At 41.9% G+C, this 17564-nt stretch overlaps 1 protein-coding gene across 1 annotated transcript in view; it reads right to left on the bottom strand.

Annotated features, from left to right (window-relative positions):
- TSHZ2 (teashirt zinc finger homeobox 2) overlaps positions 1–16193 on the bottom strand; it is a 233804-nt gene extending 217611 nt beyond the window's left edge. The window contains exon 1 of the mRNA XM_075517627.1: positions 15495–16193. Coding sequence (XP_075373742.1) covers positions 15495–15534 — 40 coding nt within the window. The 5' untranslated portion in view covers positions 15535–16193. The remainder of the gene's footprint in view (positions 1–15494) is intronic.
- Positions 16194–17564: the final 1371 nt, after the last annotated feature.

The following is a 17564-nucleotide window of genomic DNA, read 5'->3' as shown; positions in this document are numbered from 1 at the left end:
GTTAGAAGACATGAGTGAATTGACTTCAGAAGCCAAATGAAGTTTTGAGTCACTGCTGACTCAGGTAAAACTCCAATTTAATACACCACCTCTAAAATATAACCTCTTCTAGATAAAGCAACAATAATCAACTAGTCAAATACACTCAGAAGAAAAAGGGGAAATTCTGAGTAAGAGTACAAAAATGAATCATTATTCTGATAATGTTTTTGTTATTGTTTTTGCAGATGAATGTGAAAGCTCTTAGGACTCAATTAAGTTACCACAGGCAATAAAAACAAAAAGCAAAATCAGGGCAGATACTTTCCGCCCAGACACCATGGTGATGGGCACATTAGAAATGAGGTAGATTAGATAGATGAACTAGACTGACACATCTAACTGTCCTCCAGTGCACTCATTTGTTTGACAGCCTGGAAAATGCCAACATTCCTGGGATTAAATGAAAATAGAAAATTGCATTTTCACTGTAAAGTATACACCGAACTTTGCTATGTCAGTTTCTCTTTGTTAAAATAAACCAGGGCCCAACCACGTCCTCCCAGAGAGACCCAAAGCACAATAAGATAAATGAAAGAGTAACCAAGACACAACCAATTGAAAGCCCTTACGTTGCTACCCTTTTACCGCAGGATATTAGTGGAGTGATATAACCTGCACACACTTTGATACATTAATTTTTCCTGAGCTCAACACCACCAAAAATGCTAAACTGCCCATCTTGCATTGCGGTCTTGATATTGTATTTCTTTTCTTCATGATGTCCAGCTACTTTACCTTTACAGGATGGTCAAACAATTTCTGTTCTGTGGTGCCTTTTCTCCCCCCTTTGTTCTTCAAGAAAGTAAAAGTAAACAAAAATCTTGGATATAAAAAATAAAGAACAACAATAACCAGAGTGATTCTCCCCAGAGGTTTCTGGTCTAGGTTACAGACGTATTGGTGTGGCTTTTGCTTCAGCTCACAGAAAAACACATGTACACACAATGACACACGGTTAGCACTTGTGTTCACATTCAACAGCTCCATATTTTTCCTAGCGCCAGGACATGTGCTCAAGTACAGAGCTAGATTTGGCAGTATGCAATTTGGCAATCTCAGAGCCGGATCCTGCTCTTGCCCACTCCAGCTTTGACAGAAGTGCCGGCTGCAGCCTGGGGAGCTGTGCGACATCCCGGTGGTGTCAGGGAGAACAGAATCCAGCTCCTTGTGACAGTTTTCCCCATGCAACATCACAATCAGCCAAACACATTTGTAATCTACTGCAGCTGGTGTTTCTATAATTGATAGAGATATAAAAGCCCTTTTTGCTAAAGTTGTACTTTTGTATTTTTTTTTCTTGGGGGAGTTGTGAGAAAGCAGCTACAAAAAGCAAGCTTTAAATCTCAGATAATGCAGCTCCCCTTAGAATCCCAAGCTTAAAGCAAGTAGTTATGAGTTTTAGCGATGCAGAAAAACGGAGCTAAAAACAAACATTTATTTTACTTGACGTAGCAAAACAGTGGATTAAAAAGTTAAATCAATGCACCGTCTGAACGGTTCCTGCTGTAGCTGCAATTTCAAATGAAATAAGAATGTTATAAAAACTCGCGCATATTAGGCACATTTGGAAATGTCTCCTTGTAACTGTTCTTTAAGTGTTCTGTCTATGAGCACTAACAGGTCACTGCACAGGAAATGCAAAAATATGTTACATTTTAATCAGGGCATATAAAACACTGTCTAGAATGTTACATTGCCCTTGGGAATCTGTAGTAAGTAGGGGAACTTTTACAAAGTCCAGGTCACTCTCCCCATTACATCATTGTAAAAAAAAAATTATTAGGTTAAATTATATAGATGTCATGTATTAGAACTTTCCCAGTTGTAGGATGATGGCTAAGAGATGATTATTTCCTTGGAGAAACTCATAATCACTCCCTTGTTCCTCTGTACATACTTTGTATATTGAAAATAGTGCATTTTAACTGAATCAAAATGTTTCCAAACAATTATAATGAAAGAGGACAAATATAAAAACGAGACTGTTCATATACTCACTCTAACAACAAATTTCAGCACTGTACCCTAACACACACACACAAATTGAAAACCTGCCTGGCTATACCTCATAGGTGATAAAAAATGAAAGAAGGGGTTTTAGCAGAGATGTTTGGGAATGATTAAGGTAAAATGTCCCTAATCCACACAAGTGGAAACCCAGATGTTGATGGCATCATAACATCCCTCTGCCCCCCCGCAAACATTTCTCCAAATGATTTACCTCTGTTTAATCCAAATCAGAAGTCTGTAAAATCTCTAATAAGTTCACAGAAACAGCGAAAGAGTAATGCAAGGGTGACTGTTTTCTAGATTAACATTCTTGGGATTTTAGTTATTTAATGTACAAATTTGGGAGGTGACACAAAACTGTACAATATCCTGAAAGCGACCTGCTCCGCTCTTGCTGATCCTGGTTCAAGTTTTGTCACTGGCTTCCAGATAGAAAGATTCAATTTCTATGAAAAAGCTCCCATCGGGCAGCCAATGAAATAAAATAAAAACCCCTGCCCCAAGTAAAACAAAAGTCAGAGCTGCAAGGGCCCAGCGCCTGCTGAAGTAAATGGCAGTTACTCACACTGCGACACAGGGATCAGCCCTTTGCAATTTGCATGTTGCGGCATGAGAAGAGATCTCAGACTAACAGGCCCTTTTTATCTAAACAGATATCTGTGGTTGAAACTCCTGGCATTATTCTTTGTGTTTTCTCTGAGCTGCTCGCTTTTGTACAACAGCTTCTTAACTGCCAGTAATTTCCACACTTTGTTCCGGCCTACCTGTGGCATCACGCTCCCCCAGGCCCCGTGCCACCCCAGCCTGCTGACCAGGCAGCTCCCACAGCTCGCCACACTGATACCTCCCAACTGCCCTATATATATTGTTATTATACATTCTATATGTCTTCCACGAACCTCTCGGTGTGCTGCCTGAACTCTCCAATACGTCTGTTTAATTCTTGCCAGTCAAGGTGTGGCCCCGAGCCTTGCTGCCCGCATCTCCTCCAGACTCCTAGCAGGGAATCAGGACTTTCCTCATTTCGACGATGTTTCGCGCCGGCCTCGCGACCACTCCTGAACTGCCTGCTCAATGCCTCAGGGACAGGACATTGCCACCGCCATTTAACAGATGGGGGGGCACAGCTCTGGCAAATTTTAAGTGTATTTTTCTACTTTTTCCTCACAGAAGAAGGTCCCCTGGGGCTGAGCACCCACCTCAGGAGCGCCAGGCCGGGCCCCGCCGCAGCCTGGAGGCTCCTCAGGCTCTGCGCTCCCGCCACAGACCCCGCAGCGGCCCTACCGATGGTACCTCTTCTCCCAGCTGAGGCAGACTGATTTCCTGCACGCATCCATCCCCCGCCTGCGATGAAGCCAGGGCCCAGCCAGGCTTTTGAAAAAGCAAGCTGAGGAAAGCTAGGAACTGCACATGTGGAACCACACTTACTTCCACCCAGGTCTTAATCTAGACAGAAACTGTCAGATGCATTCACTGCAAGAGCTAATGCTGAATATCATGCTCTACATTGTCCGGGCAGTGGAGCCAAGTATACATTTTTACCACTGTTTTCTACATATATTTAATAACTTTATGCTCTCTGCTCCTGTCCTTACCCCTGCTTGTCCATGTTCTGCTTCCTAAATTTTCCTGCTTCCCATCTCAGGGCCTGGGCTCCAGCTAAACACACAATACAGACCGTTTCCTCATTCTCCTTTGACTGCTCAGACCCATCACTGTCCCTGCAGCAGGGAAAGCAATTGTCCTACTTATCCCCAGCTAAAACATATTTTAAGGGAATGTAATTGAAAAAGAGAAACAGAGAACAGAGCATGCGTGGTGGAGATGGCACGTCGGAGAATGCTGTGTCACCTTCTAAAAATTCTTTGGCAACAGCAACTTTTAGACTTTATAAGTCAGACAAATTTGGGTGGATTTTCTCAGGGAAAGCAGAAGTTATCTCTGAAAAATGTTCACGTCACTGCCAGAAAGCACAGTGGTCCCACAGCTTTGAAATAAACCCTGATGTATGTCTTTTAATTTTTTGCCAAATAACATCCTACCATAAATTTCAGGAAGAACATTTTAAGAAAGGAAACACAGATTTTGATAATGGAAATGGTTGCTCTGAGCAGCTCAGAACTGGAAACATTAGAATCAAGCCTCTCAACAGAAAACCCCAAACAATCTGGACTACAGGAACTGTTGCGCCCATAATATAGATATTACTGATGCTGTGCCTGGGGCTATGCAGTACTCCAGCATCCATACAACAGTGCTCTCAAGGCCTCCATTGGTTTTCTGATCTTTTCAAGATCTTTCCCTGTTTTTTTTCCCCCTTTTCGTTATCACATAGCTGAACTCTTAATGCATTAAACAGCTGCCAGGCAGGTAAAGGTGCTTGAGCCCTGGGGCAGCAATGTTGGCTACTTGTTCTGCCCCATCCACAGCACATTGCCTCTCTGGTTCAAACAATCCATCCGGCTAGAGGGATCATCAGACAAAAACAATGAAAAAAATCTATAATTCTGAACACAGAAAAGGTTGATGACTTGGTCTGTGTTATTTGAGCTGTTTTTTCTCATGCACAAGTAAAACAGTAACTGGCCGAGACTACAAAACCCAGGTCTGAGTCCCTGATTCAGTCAGAGGGGCCATTGGCCTTAAATTTCAGTGCAGACTTAAAAATTGATAGGAACTCCTTTTTAATCATCGAGTATTCAGCTGCTCATTACTGATATACATTTTAATGACGTGCCCTTAAATTTTGGTCTGGTCTTTAAAACACAATTTCCTCAAATTCAATACCAAATCCATTTGTGGATCCAAATGGTGAAATGAGGTCCCGTAATTTTGTTCAAGTGCTTTTTCAGTTATAAGGTATGTTTGAAATATAAAATTGAAGGAGTTTGCTATGTCAGGTGACATTTTGTTAGCTTTTGACAAGAGAAAATATTTAATACCCTCATTTTTTTCCTGCTCTGAATATTAGTTTAATTGTCACAAATAATTAAACGCTTATGAGTAAAAGACATCTTCAGACATTTTGACAATACATATTAAGAGATGCTTTAAGGGAAATCTGCACAGATCGGCTTTTATTTGTTATGCTAAACGATGATGCATCCTGATTGCATTTGTTCCTTATTTGTGTGTGCAACAGGAGACGTACTGTGAATGATCTGTAAGGAATAAAATGACAGTATTTGACAGGCTAGGAAATGTCTGGGCAAGGATGCAGGATAAGGAACCCTAAAAGGGCATTGTTTGTGGAGGGGCAATGGGATAGAGACACTCCCTTCAATCTAAGGCAATGAAAGGCGTCAACAACTAAATTACAGTTAATAACAGTAAGAAATAAACATAAATTACATATACAAGGCTCAAGCTCAAGGACTTTGGACCACTAAAAATATATATTATTATATCAATTATCAAAGAGAGACAAATTCCCATCCTGGGAATTTGCATACGAACTCTAATAACCTACTATTCAGAAATAGAGGCAAGCATTAATTTCCACATGAAAAGGAGCCATGGGAGAGCTTCCCAAGTCCCCAGCTCCAGAGAAGAAAGCCCTACCTGGCGATTCGGCACCGAACGATCTGGCCTCTGTTCGAGAGGGTAGCAGGTGGTCTCCCAGGTACGGCAGATTAGCCCTATATTACCTAAGATTTATTCTGAGTTCCTGTCAATATAATGGCTGAAACGACCATTCCTGAAAGGTAATATGGTGTGAAAATAAACATAAACAATCCTTAATGAATCCATAGGCTATTACTTGCATCATATTTCTTCTATAGGCAATACATACATCTCCACTTTAGAAAAACAACGCTGCCCTTGATCGAGGATTAACAATTCCTGTTTACACCAGAGAGGGAACTAAGGAAGGTCCATGGGAACTGCTTGGTGCTAAAAGCTTTTGAAAATTCAGGTCTCTTTAGATGCCTACGTAAGGCTTTAGTCTCTTAACATTAGAAGCTGACTTACAAAAATCAGAGCCTCAAACTTTATTACCAGAGATTTCCAACCACCTCTGGCAGTCTGGGTGGAGGAAAACGTGTATGTCTTGTTTAGTTACAACTAGACCAAGTTTTTCATATTTCTCAGGGGAATGCATTATACACTGTCAGAAATACAAAGCTAGATCCCAGGTCTGACAAAGAAATGTAGACCAGTATATGGGGGGAAAAGTAACCGTAATCAAATTCTCTGGTCCTGAAACTTATCACTGACCAAAAATGCATCTGAGGATTATATAGGGAAGTTAAAGAACTTAAACTATTCTGCTTAAAACTATTGCCTAGTAAAGCTTCCTTGGCTTGTTAACAGACTTAACAGAGCTCTGCTTTCTTTGACTGTGAGTCCTCCCACTTTTGGGAGCTCCTGGACATGAGCAAAGTGCTGCCTCCCACCACGGGGAGTTGCACGGAAGGGATGAAACTGCCTTTCCAGCTCCCCTCCACGGCCGATTCCCCGGTGCCCCAGCGGGGCTGATCCCTCTTCTCACCCCAGCAATAGGCATGTGGATGCCTTAAGCCTCCAGCCCCCCTTTCTCCCCTGGAAGTGCGCTGGCGATAGAAATGTGATCTAGTACCTAGAGCGGGGAATTAGGAGTAAATGCTGTTTGACCTTGAGCAAATCAGCTAATACCTCCTGGCTTCAATTTGCCTTTCTGTAAAATGGGGAAAAAATATTCTTCTTCACTGGGGTTATTCTGAGGAGTACATAGCATTAGGAAGAAAACCTTGGAAGAAAGGTGCTAAGTGTGAAGAAATATTACTCCACTTCCTAACAAAGCACACATATACGAGCAGGAACCATGCAGCTAATCAAAAGCACTAGAAAGCTTTTAATTTTTTTAGCATTTAATGCTACAGATGATCAATATAACTACTTAGCTTCTTTCACCTTTCACATGTTAATTTAATGCTACTTGTACTGTGCTTATAAATGTTATGACATGGCTGAAAGACACATAAAAAAAATTAATTTTGGTAGACCAATACACCAGCTAGCATAAGGTTATGTTTCTTCGATACAAAACGGTACATCATGAAAAGATCCAGCTCTTTTCTGTGAAGTCCACTCACGCTGCAGGAAGTAAATGAGTTCCTCCTATATGTACAAAGAAAATTGCAGGCCTTAAGAATTGTGGCGGTGATTCCCAGTGTAATTCACACAAAATTATTTATATATGGAAAATTCAGAGTAAAATCTTTCTACCAAAAAAAAAATTACTTCTGTCCAAGTAGAGGGTGAGTGATAGAAACAGGCGTGTTGTGTGCACATACCAAACTGCACCAATGTGCAGATTTTCATTCCGATCTCCTCTAAGCAGAGTTTCACTAGAAAAAATCTTTGCTATGAAGGTATTCCAGAGAATTTAATTATTTTCATTAAAAACAAGAACTGTGTGCTGCTCCTTTTTCAATAGAAATTCTGCACTGATTCCACATAAACAGACCAAATATCACTTCAGCAAAGTTGCTTTGGGAATACTTAACAGCATTTTTTAAGTTATGAAAGCAATATTGAATGAGATTTACTACAATTTAAGATAAGTGGGTCTTAATTTTATATGAACAGAGAGACTTAAAAAGCAACCAGAAAGAGTTCCGATTATATTGTGCTGGAATATTAGGCCTTGTGCAAAATTGCCCCTTTTCTCTTTTACATGCGTAAAAACAAGTACAACAGGCTTTTCAATTAAATGAGTCTTCTGAGAGAGATGCAGGAAGAGCCAGAAAGCTCCTTAAAACTTTATTGCTTTTCATTTTTGTCAGGTAGGGATGTGTATTAAAAGTGACCTGTTCTTCCCAGTACACAGTCCTTCCTGCAAGTTTTTTCTTCCTGTTTGACCTATCAATTTTAAGAGTTTCCCAAAATGAGGATGGAAGGGTTATCTGGATTACTTTTCCCCATATACTCAATAGTTTTGCTTTTCTATAGCCATCTAGAGCTGAGGATGCTTCCCATAGTCTCTCTAGCATCGTGAGTAACTTTAATGAGCCTCAGTATCATTAGACGATAGCAGTTTATAGAACGCAGGGAAAAAAGACACAGACAGCAATAAGATACAGCTATAATAGATACAAGCCATGGAGACGAAAGAAAGAAGTCAGCATCTCATTTGCATTAATACAATAAAAATACAGCATTAATGTTGCTAGTTGTAAATTTTTTTTCAATAAAGTTAAGACTGATTATATCTGAAAAAAGGCAGGCTGTGCATTCCTCGTAGGTCTTGCAAGTGTTTAGGCTTTAAAGAACAGTTACTGGCTATTAACTTTCTAGATTTAATTGCCACTAAAAACAATCTCCACGAAACTTCAATTGAAAGCCACTCCTCAAGAACTGATGGTCTGATCTCTCAAAACTGCTTTGTTTATAGCAATACACATTCAGAGCTACTATTCACGTAACTCCACTCCATCATTATGTTATGTATTTTGTTTACTGGTGTTATGTGTGTGTACGTATATAATTATATACGCAGACACATGCACCAGTTCATCATCAGAATAAGTCAAAAGCAATATTGCCCACCTTGTTTATTCAAAAATCACGAAGCACACCCTCAAAAATCAGGAGACTAGCTGAAATTTATGAGATGTTAAAAACAGTCACTTTGAGAATCATGGCATTTTTCTGCTGGCATAAGAACTCTTAGGCTGCATGTTTTCAAGCTCCTTAGTTCTCCATAACAAGGAGTTTAAAATAAACTTTCCTTTTAAAATGCATATTGGGCACTTGCATAATCACCAGACTCCAGGAGCTGGGGGTTTAAAGAAAATGACCACTAACAAAGGACTTTCAGTGGACACAACTCCTAACATCACAGGAATTTTAACATTTGGGCAAATATTGGTGGAATAATCAAAAACTGCTCTAAACAACTGAGCTTTCCAGCTTGTGTCAATAAGAACGGTGCATCTCCCTCCCAGGCAGGCGCTTGTCTCTCCTTTTTGCAGGTATGTATATCTGCATACCTGACGAGGATCTATTTCCAATACATTTCCAATACATTTAGGACTGTTTGTTCTATTTAACTGTGGAATTTTATCAACACTTGGGACCATCGGGTGCTGCACGTTATAAACTATGTATTTTTCACAATCTAATCTTGTCATTTTGAAGCTATTGTTGTGACTTTCTTTTTCCTAGGGCAAAGGGGGAAAACATTTCTTTTAGGGAAACAAAGATTCTCTTCATTTTTCTAAATGAAACACTTAATGCAACACTTAGATCATACGACCAGTTTTTCCACTTCTTTTTGCCTGAAAAACCTCACAAGGTAACAGATGAAAAGCCAGCAACAGTTAAAGAGGGATGTGTAAATCTAATGGGAAACAGCGTGCTTCTATGATGCATTTCTCCTTGAAACCTTAAAAAATACACCATTCGCTGTCAAGGTATTTCTGAGTTGCAGAAGCCATTATTATAACATGGTAAAAATGACTCGGTGCCAAGATCCAACAGCATCAAGTGAGAGGTCACCTTAATGAGAAAGAACTGATTTTAGCCCCTAAAACTACACGGAACTTTTAGGCTTCCGATTTGCAAAACCGTCTTCATACATTTACTTGAGAGCTGCTGCTCATGTGCACAACGTAACACTGCACATTAAGAAAGGATTCTTTAAAAGACCGTATCATCTACTGGTATCAAGAAACAGTGTTTGATAATTAACACAGAGAATGGAAACGTGTTTGAGAAGTGAAGTTATCCGAGCAAGCAAAATATCCCAGTCATACAGACTTTAGAAAAGAATAGCATGCGACCATTAGTAGCACAAGTTAGAAGCAGAACTCTCCCTAGATTTAAAGCTTAATGGTAGAATCTGGTCCCTCTTCAGAGGCAAAACATTAGTTAAGAAACATGTATATTTAATTTTGTAGCTAAACAGCCCAGTCTTACATAGACAGTCTTTACACAGGCCAGTTACCCACTGAAGCAAAGTGCTGAGTAAGAGCTGCAGAACTGGACCCACTCTCATGTAAATTATTGTAATTAAATAGGTAATGAAAAATCACTGCTCTTGCACGAATGAAATGTAAGACTTCAGCTGAGACTGTAATGTGTTTCCAATTGACTCCTGTATCAGATTCGGAGACAGATGAAAATGTCTCTCTGCTTGCATGAGCACGCTTTAGAGGTAAAACTTTGCAAATATTTTCATTTTGCAGAGAAGAGGGAAAAACAGAGGCTTATTTTAGCAGTAAAATCACTAGCATCCCCCCCTTTTAAGGCATAATATGGTACACACATGTCTCAACCCGAGAGGCATTAAATAGAATTTGAATCATTTTACTTTGCATTTGCTAATAATACGTCATCCAGTAGAAGAACCAGGCCTTATTCTCCCCTCCACTAGCTGACATGATATTTTTTTTACATTTGAGCTCTTAAGATCTGCACAATAGCTTAACACAATAAGTGTTTAGCCTCTGGTTCCAACTGTAATTGATAGAGTACAGTTCCATTCCCTCTGCTGCTGCTAAGTTGGGAATTGCAGCCACAGCAACTGACAGCTTTTTTTTTTTCCCTGAGTCTGGAGTTGCTCTCTGGGAGATGTCCTCATCGGGATGGGAAGTAAAATGACGGGAGAAAGGCTCACCCTGCCCTGTGCTATGGAGGAACTCCAGGGACCTCTTCTAGGGGAAACAGTTACTTGAGGTGGGTGCTACTAATGAGAGCAAAAATCAGGAGGAGAAAGTGCCGGGAGGAAATACCAAAATCCTGCCGTTTTGAAGAAAATGGGCTTTTCGACAAGAGAGCACAGAAGGAGAGCATTTATGCAAAAGAATTTCTGACAATGAACATGTTTTTAAAAGTGCTATAAAATTGTGTCATTTACTGATGGAAACATCTTTTATATCACAGTCACAGGGGCTGAACTCCTGGTGAGTCCCACTCTTTATATAGTGATAATATACTGTGCTTTGATATGTGAGAGTAAAATTGAAATAAGGAAAGAGTAACTAAAACAAATGTGATTTCAAATTGTCCCATTCAGGCCTGAGTTTTGACATGGGAAAAAATTACATAGCAGCTTCAGGCTTAGTAGCCGATTCCAGGATTTAACGCAGATGGCGACTAATTTTGGTGCCTCTTTAGTTGCAAAAGTACCTATTTTGGAATATATTTAATTAACCAGGATTTAAAGGCTCCTCTTATTTGTGAACACCTTGGCTTTTTTGTCATCTGTCAGCATCGTGATGTGCACAGTAACTGAAAGGTTCTGAGGCATGAGCTATTTAGGTGGTTTTGATGTGCACTTGTTTTCTGGAGGATGTTTAAACAAAGCAGTGCTGCCATTTCTATAGTTTCATTCAGTACTGCTTGCTTGGAACCTGCTTCTATTGCCCCTATAATAAAGGATACAAATAATACTCGAAAAGCCACAACGCTCTTGGTTATTAATACATGTATATACCATTTCCTTTCATCACAGAAATATACATATCAGACCTAGCTGGTCATTTACTCTGCTCTCTGAAGAAGCAGAATTTCACTTTCTAAATACGTTTCTGTTTTAAATAAACTTTTACTACTAAGGTGCAAACTGCAGCTTTAAAGTACTGACTGCTAACCATCTTCTGTTTGCTGCTCTATGAGGACTCTTCCAAAACCAAAACTGTGTTATTCTACAGCTCCAATAAACAAAATAAATGCGACTGATATCTGTTTCTGCTGTACTTTTCCAGAGCTTTGGTTCTTAGATAGTCTATTGGAGCCGGGAGAGAAAGAAAAGAAGAAATACAAAATTGCAGCCGGAAAAGGCGTTAAGTCCAGATTCCTCTTTGCAGGCTTTAAAAAAGCAAACTAGCAATTCATGATCACAAAATAAAATATGCACATTTAAACAAGCTGCACGGGAAAGGGGAGTTTAATCCAGTGAAATTGTGTTTGAAAGCTATTTCATACCCCTAGGAATAAAATCTGAATAGCAATTCTGCTTTGCTCCCACCCTTTTTCCACCCTTCTGTTAATATATTACCATTTGTTATGGAATCGTTACAAGACTTCTACCCCAGAGGTGGCTGCATTTCATTGAAGGATGAAGTACTTTCTGGGCCTGAGTCTCTTCTTACTCGCAGGAGCAGACAGTACTCATTGCAACTGCACTGATGCGGCTGGTAAAGCTATTTTTGATTTGCACCTGAGCAAAAGAAGAATTAGGCCCACAGTTTGTAAAGCCCTTTGTGATTCATTTGGGTGAAAGCTACAACACAAATGGGTTGTTTATTGTAAACAGAAGTATGATACTAAAGCAGGCACTGATATAAAGAGCTGTAACTCTCTGCTTCAAGAATTATCGAAATGGAAATGACGATCTCAAAAAGGAATGACAATTGAGAAAAGATTCGGCCCTGGAAAGATCAAAATGCATTTGACATAGTTTCAGTGTTGATGTGAAATAAAGTGTCTTTAAAAGTGTAATTTGAGATCAAAAATCCCCATCATCAAACATAAATAGTGCCCCATTTATCCAATTACACTACCTTGTTTCATTACAATGGTCTGTAATATATTTCTTAGGAATACAAGGCTTAAAATTAATAATAGAAAAGGACAAAATTGCCATGTATATTTCTCTAGATAGATTTTCATCTAGCAGCAGGACTTCGCTTCTGATTCACTCGCTGGTTCTCTCTAACCTTTACATTATTCATTAATCAAACTAGAAACCTGCTTTCAAAGTCAGTGCATGGTAGTAATTATTTACAGTTGTGCATAGTATTTAATTTTAAGCAATGACAAAAGCAGGCATGTCCAGAATCATAAGGCTTATCATTTTTCTTCCGTTGGAGGTGAACTATCTAAAGAAGCTAAAAGTTGCAAACTTCTCTTCAATATCTCTGCTGCCATCAAGACAAAATGCAGTGCAACTGATACCTTTGAACTTGTACAACTAAAAATAAATAAAAGTGAAAATTAAGTAATATATAACCTATTAACTCCTTTAAGTAAAAGGAATAAGGAGCTTTGCTATCAGCCTTGATGAGCGGTTCATTTCTTATTGCACAGTCTGTCTACTGTCACTCTGAGGTATTTTTCACCATACAAAACAGAACCTCAGTACTATCCCCGAAAATGAAAGTCAGTTTTAAGAACTATATACAACAGGCATGTCTGCTCTTTGAACCCCCCCCTACCCCCCACAAACACACAAATACAACTTCAGAGCAGGAGAACTATTGCAAATGGATAAACCTACTTCAAATCGGTAACGCTGGATGAAACTGGACTGCATTTGCAGTATTTTGCTCACCTGAAACAACACTGATCTGAGGACAAATATGATTAAAGAAATGCACCCCTAAAGAGCAATGCACGTTTTATAATGAGAATAAGAAAGGAGAGCTGCTATTGTGGTCATTCAAATTTCTACCTCATCATTAAGATTCTCAAAAATACTGTAGCATTCTGGATAAAAACATATCTTACTGTATTCCCAGCAGGGAAATCCCGGGAAACAACAGCATGGGCTTTGTTCGCAAAAATTTACTTACTCTGTAGCCTATGTTTCAAAAAAAGAACAGGCTGCCCCTTCTACAAAAAGATACTACACACATTCCAAGTGAAAATTCTACTTTGAAAACAAAATAAAATGAAGCCTCATACTCCTGACAGAGAGAAAAAAGGAGCAATTCTAGCACTGTCACTGTGATGATCAGCATCCATGAAAAAACAGCTATTTATCCTGCAAGTTGAAAACGTTAATGCCTTATTCAGATATAGCCTCTTTGTGAATAAAACAATAACAGCAACTCATCAGAGAGTTCTTCTGAATACATATATATATATCTATGCATTTCTAGCTTAACTATTATTTATGGTTAAAGGGGATCTTTGCTTGCCAGGAATCATACTAGCAACCTGCACAGGTACATTCACTGGTCACGTCCCAAAAGACTCTGCCTGCATACCATTGTCCTACACCTATATGAATAGGGCAAAATAGGTAAGTTTATAGAAGTTATGCATGTCCCAGTTTCTCTGAAATAACATTTACCTTTGAGTGAATCCCAAGCACTACTTTTCAAAGTTTATTCAAGTATGCCACTAAACTTGCCCATACATTTTGTCCCACATATAATACGCTACACCTAGAAAATATTCAGAAGGGGGAGGAAAAATTAGTGAACCATTTTTAAACTAAAAACATAAAACATCAGTTTTCTTCAGAGAACTAATCTGATGAAGGACACAAAGAAAAAAAGAAGGGAAAAAACCCGCCTACATTAAAAGCCAAACAAGATAATAATTGTGCATGTCTGGCTAAGAGAATCTAGAGGGCAAGCCTTACGTCATTGGCACTTGGGTTACCATGGTGAGTGATTTATTGATATATATCAAGAATGAATAGATCAAAGGCAGCAAGATGACAGGTGATCAATCAAATGTCAAATCAAAGCTGGCAATCAACTGGAAAGCTGATTTTTCAGTGGGTGGGTCTGGCAGAAGAAAAATGAACTTCCATATTGCGCTTCCCAGAAACAAAACCCCACCACACTATTAAAAAAAAATAAAAAGCAATTAAGCAGCCTGAAAGAAAACTCTTTGAAAAGATTTACTATACAGGCCCACTCATCTGTTTCTTTTTCTTGGCCCCCAAAAGAAAAAGAATACCCTACAAACGACAAAACAAAACACTTCCAAAGTTGCAAACTATTTTCTTCTTTAAAAAAAAAATAAATTGCAAAACCACTTGGCATCTGCAAATATATAAAGTCGGCTACAAAACAAAAGAAGGATTTGATTTGAAAATGTGGATTGTCTTCTAACAGTCAGAACGTTTCATTTTATTTCCTGTTGTAATTTTCACCACTGATGATCAAAGGCTGAACTTCCCCACCGGGTTCATCAGCAGAGACAGTCCCTGTACTATTTCAGGCATACACAACGCACACACCACACACACACACACACACACCCGGCCAGCATTGCCACCAGAAACACGGCGAAATAAAAGATTAAACACTCCGACCCACTTCGCGAAACACACATTTTAAAACCAAAAACCACCGGGGGTGGGGGGGACAGAAAGAAAAAAAAAAAAAGGAAGACTAAAGCGGGAAGCAAATGGGAGGCTGCTTTCGGTTCGGTAAGGGAAAGGGGCCGGGGGAGAAGGGGAGCCGAGTGGAAGAAAGTTGGGGGGAAAAGTTTAGCCAGGGCAGGATGGGAGCTCGGAGCAGGAGGCAGCGGGGACCGAGCGCGGTGGGAGCGGCGGGAGGGTGGAAGGGGACAGCCCATGTCAGAGTAAAGATCTTGGCAATAAGGAATGAAACTGGCTCCATAGAGTTACGAAGGGAAAGGGAGGGGGAGGGGGATAAATAAATAAAGATCCAGCCCGGAAAAGCAAGGGTGACCCTAAATAATAATAAAGATGGGGGGTAGGATTGGAAGGAGTGGAGAGACAGAGGCTGTGTAAGTGGATGGCTTCTCCTTACCTGCAGCCCGTTTGGGTGCTTGCTGTTTCCTCCTTGGCATCGCTCTACTTTCTCCAATCTCACTTCTGTCCCCAGATCCGAGAGCCCTGAGACGCTCCTGAGTCGTGTTTCTCTGCCTCTGCCTCTCCGCTGCTTTCCCCAACACCCCCCTCAAGCCTCCCCTGCCCCCCTCCTTTCCACTTCACTGATAGGAACCTGTTTGGTTTTTATTTTATTTTAGAGATCTAGGTTTCTTTCTCTCTCTCTCTCTCTCGCTCTTTTTTGGTTGGCTTTTTTTTTTTTTTTAACTGTTGCAACACTTGCTTTGCTTTGATTCAAACATCCAAGCTCAGGAGCAAATGAAAGGCGCCCACAGTGCCAGAGGACGGTAATAAATAAATAACAAAATAGATATGTATATATTAAAAAGGCAGCTCTGGAAAGACTGTGGGGCTGGCTGCTTCCTCCCTTTCCTCTCCTCTCCTCCTCCTCCTCGCAGAGCTGTATGGCGGAGCGGTGCCCGGGTGTGCGTGGTGTGTGTGTGCGTGCGTGTGTGTGCGCGGAGCGCTGCAGGTTCCGTGCTGTCAGATGCCAGGCAGTGAGTGATATGGGAGAGGACAGGGAGGCTGGGGATGGAAGGAAATCTGGTATTCACACACACACACGCGCGCACACACACACACACACACTCGCACAGGCACACACGCGCGCGCGCACACACACACACACGCACAGGCAGGGCGAGGCGATGCCAGCAAACATCGATCCACTGAGCAAACTGAACATTAACAAACTCCTCCTCCGCGACCTGATGACAGGATGAAATTTACTCCGCGCAGCCGGGCGGCAGAGCAGTTTATTAAAGAGACAGGGCGCGCCGCCGACGGGCCCACCGGCACCTGGGCGCGCGCGGCCCCACCCGCCGGCGCGACCCCACGCGCGCCCGCCCCGCGCGCGCCCCTTCCCCCCGCCGCCGCCCCCCGCCCGCCGCGCGCCGTCCCCACCCACGCGAGACCACCCCCCGCGCCCCCGCAGAGTTTGCCTCCCGGGGAGGGCGCTGCGGGCGGCGGCGGGAAGCGGGGGGCGGCCCCGGGGGCGGGGGGGGGGGGGGGGCGCGCTTCGGCCGGGCCGGCGGCGTCCCCCGGCCGCTTTCGCGCGGGCGAGGCGGGGATCCGCGCGTCGTCACTCGGAGAGCGGGGATTTGGGGCCGTTGCCCTGGCGCGCGTCAGGGCTGTGGGGCCGCGGCCGCGGCTGCCGCCGTTCTGCTGCACCGCCGGCTAGCGCCGACCTGTGAGCGGTGCGGCTGCAGGTGTAAGCGCCTGCGGGGCCGGGGGAGCCGCGGCCCTTCGGCTTCTGTGATCTTCTTCCTCGCCCTAACGCTCATCCCCCTGTTAGGAGCGGCGGGGGCAATCAGCAAGTAAATGCAAAGTTTGGTGAAGTTCGGGTGAAACCCAAGGCTTCCTGCGAGGCCCTTCTGTCGTAAGAAAGCACTGCACCACCAAGGAGCCCGGGAGAGCGGGGTTAGTCTGTCGTGCTCGTACTAACCTCTCTGCTCTCCTCTTTCCCGCCGGCACCGGGATGTTGGGGGACTCGGGTACGTCCACCAGGTGCTTCTGCACCCTCCTGGCGAGCCAGATCTATGTCCCGTCCGACCACGCAGAGTTTCTCGCCCTTTCAGAGAGCCCAACAAACAGCCAGGCCGAGGAGGGGCAGGTGGCACCGGAGCTCTGAACAGTTTTGTTCCCTAAGACACATGGAGATAACTTCCCCTGCCTTGTTTATTCATTTCAGTTGGTTTTTTCCACAGCTGCTGTTAACACCTTGAGGGTTTAAAAGTGATTTGGGGCTGAAAGGATGCATTAATTTCTGTATGTTCAACTATAATTTGTGTAAGACCTCTTAAAAGTGGATTTTGCAATACTCCGTAGCCTAATCCCGGAGTTTGCTGTGGAACTGAGTTCTTAGGTACTTTTTTTTCTGTTTTGGTATTTGTATCTTTGTAATGAAACTATTGGGTTTAATAAGAATAATTTGCATCCCTCTAAAATCAGTCTGTTAGATCAGGCTCTGTTACAAAGCACCAGCAAGAGC

This window comes from Mycteria americana, chromosome 14 (assembly GCF_035582795.1).
Source record: "Mycteria americana isolate JAX WOST 10 ecotype Jacksonville Zoo and Gardens chromosome 14, USCA_MyAme_1.0, whole genome shotgun sequence".
In the NCBI taxonomy this organism is placed as follows: Eukaryota; Metazoa; Chordata; class Aves; order Ciconiiformes; family Ciconiidae; genus Mycteria; species Mycteria americana.
The sequence above is the reverse complement of the archived record's forward strand: the minus strand, read 5'-3'. Positions and strand labels throughout refer to the sequence as shown.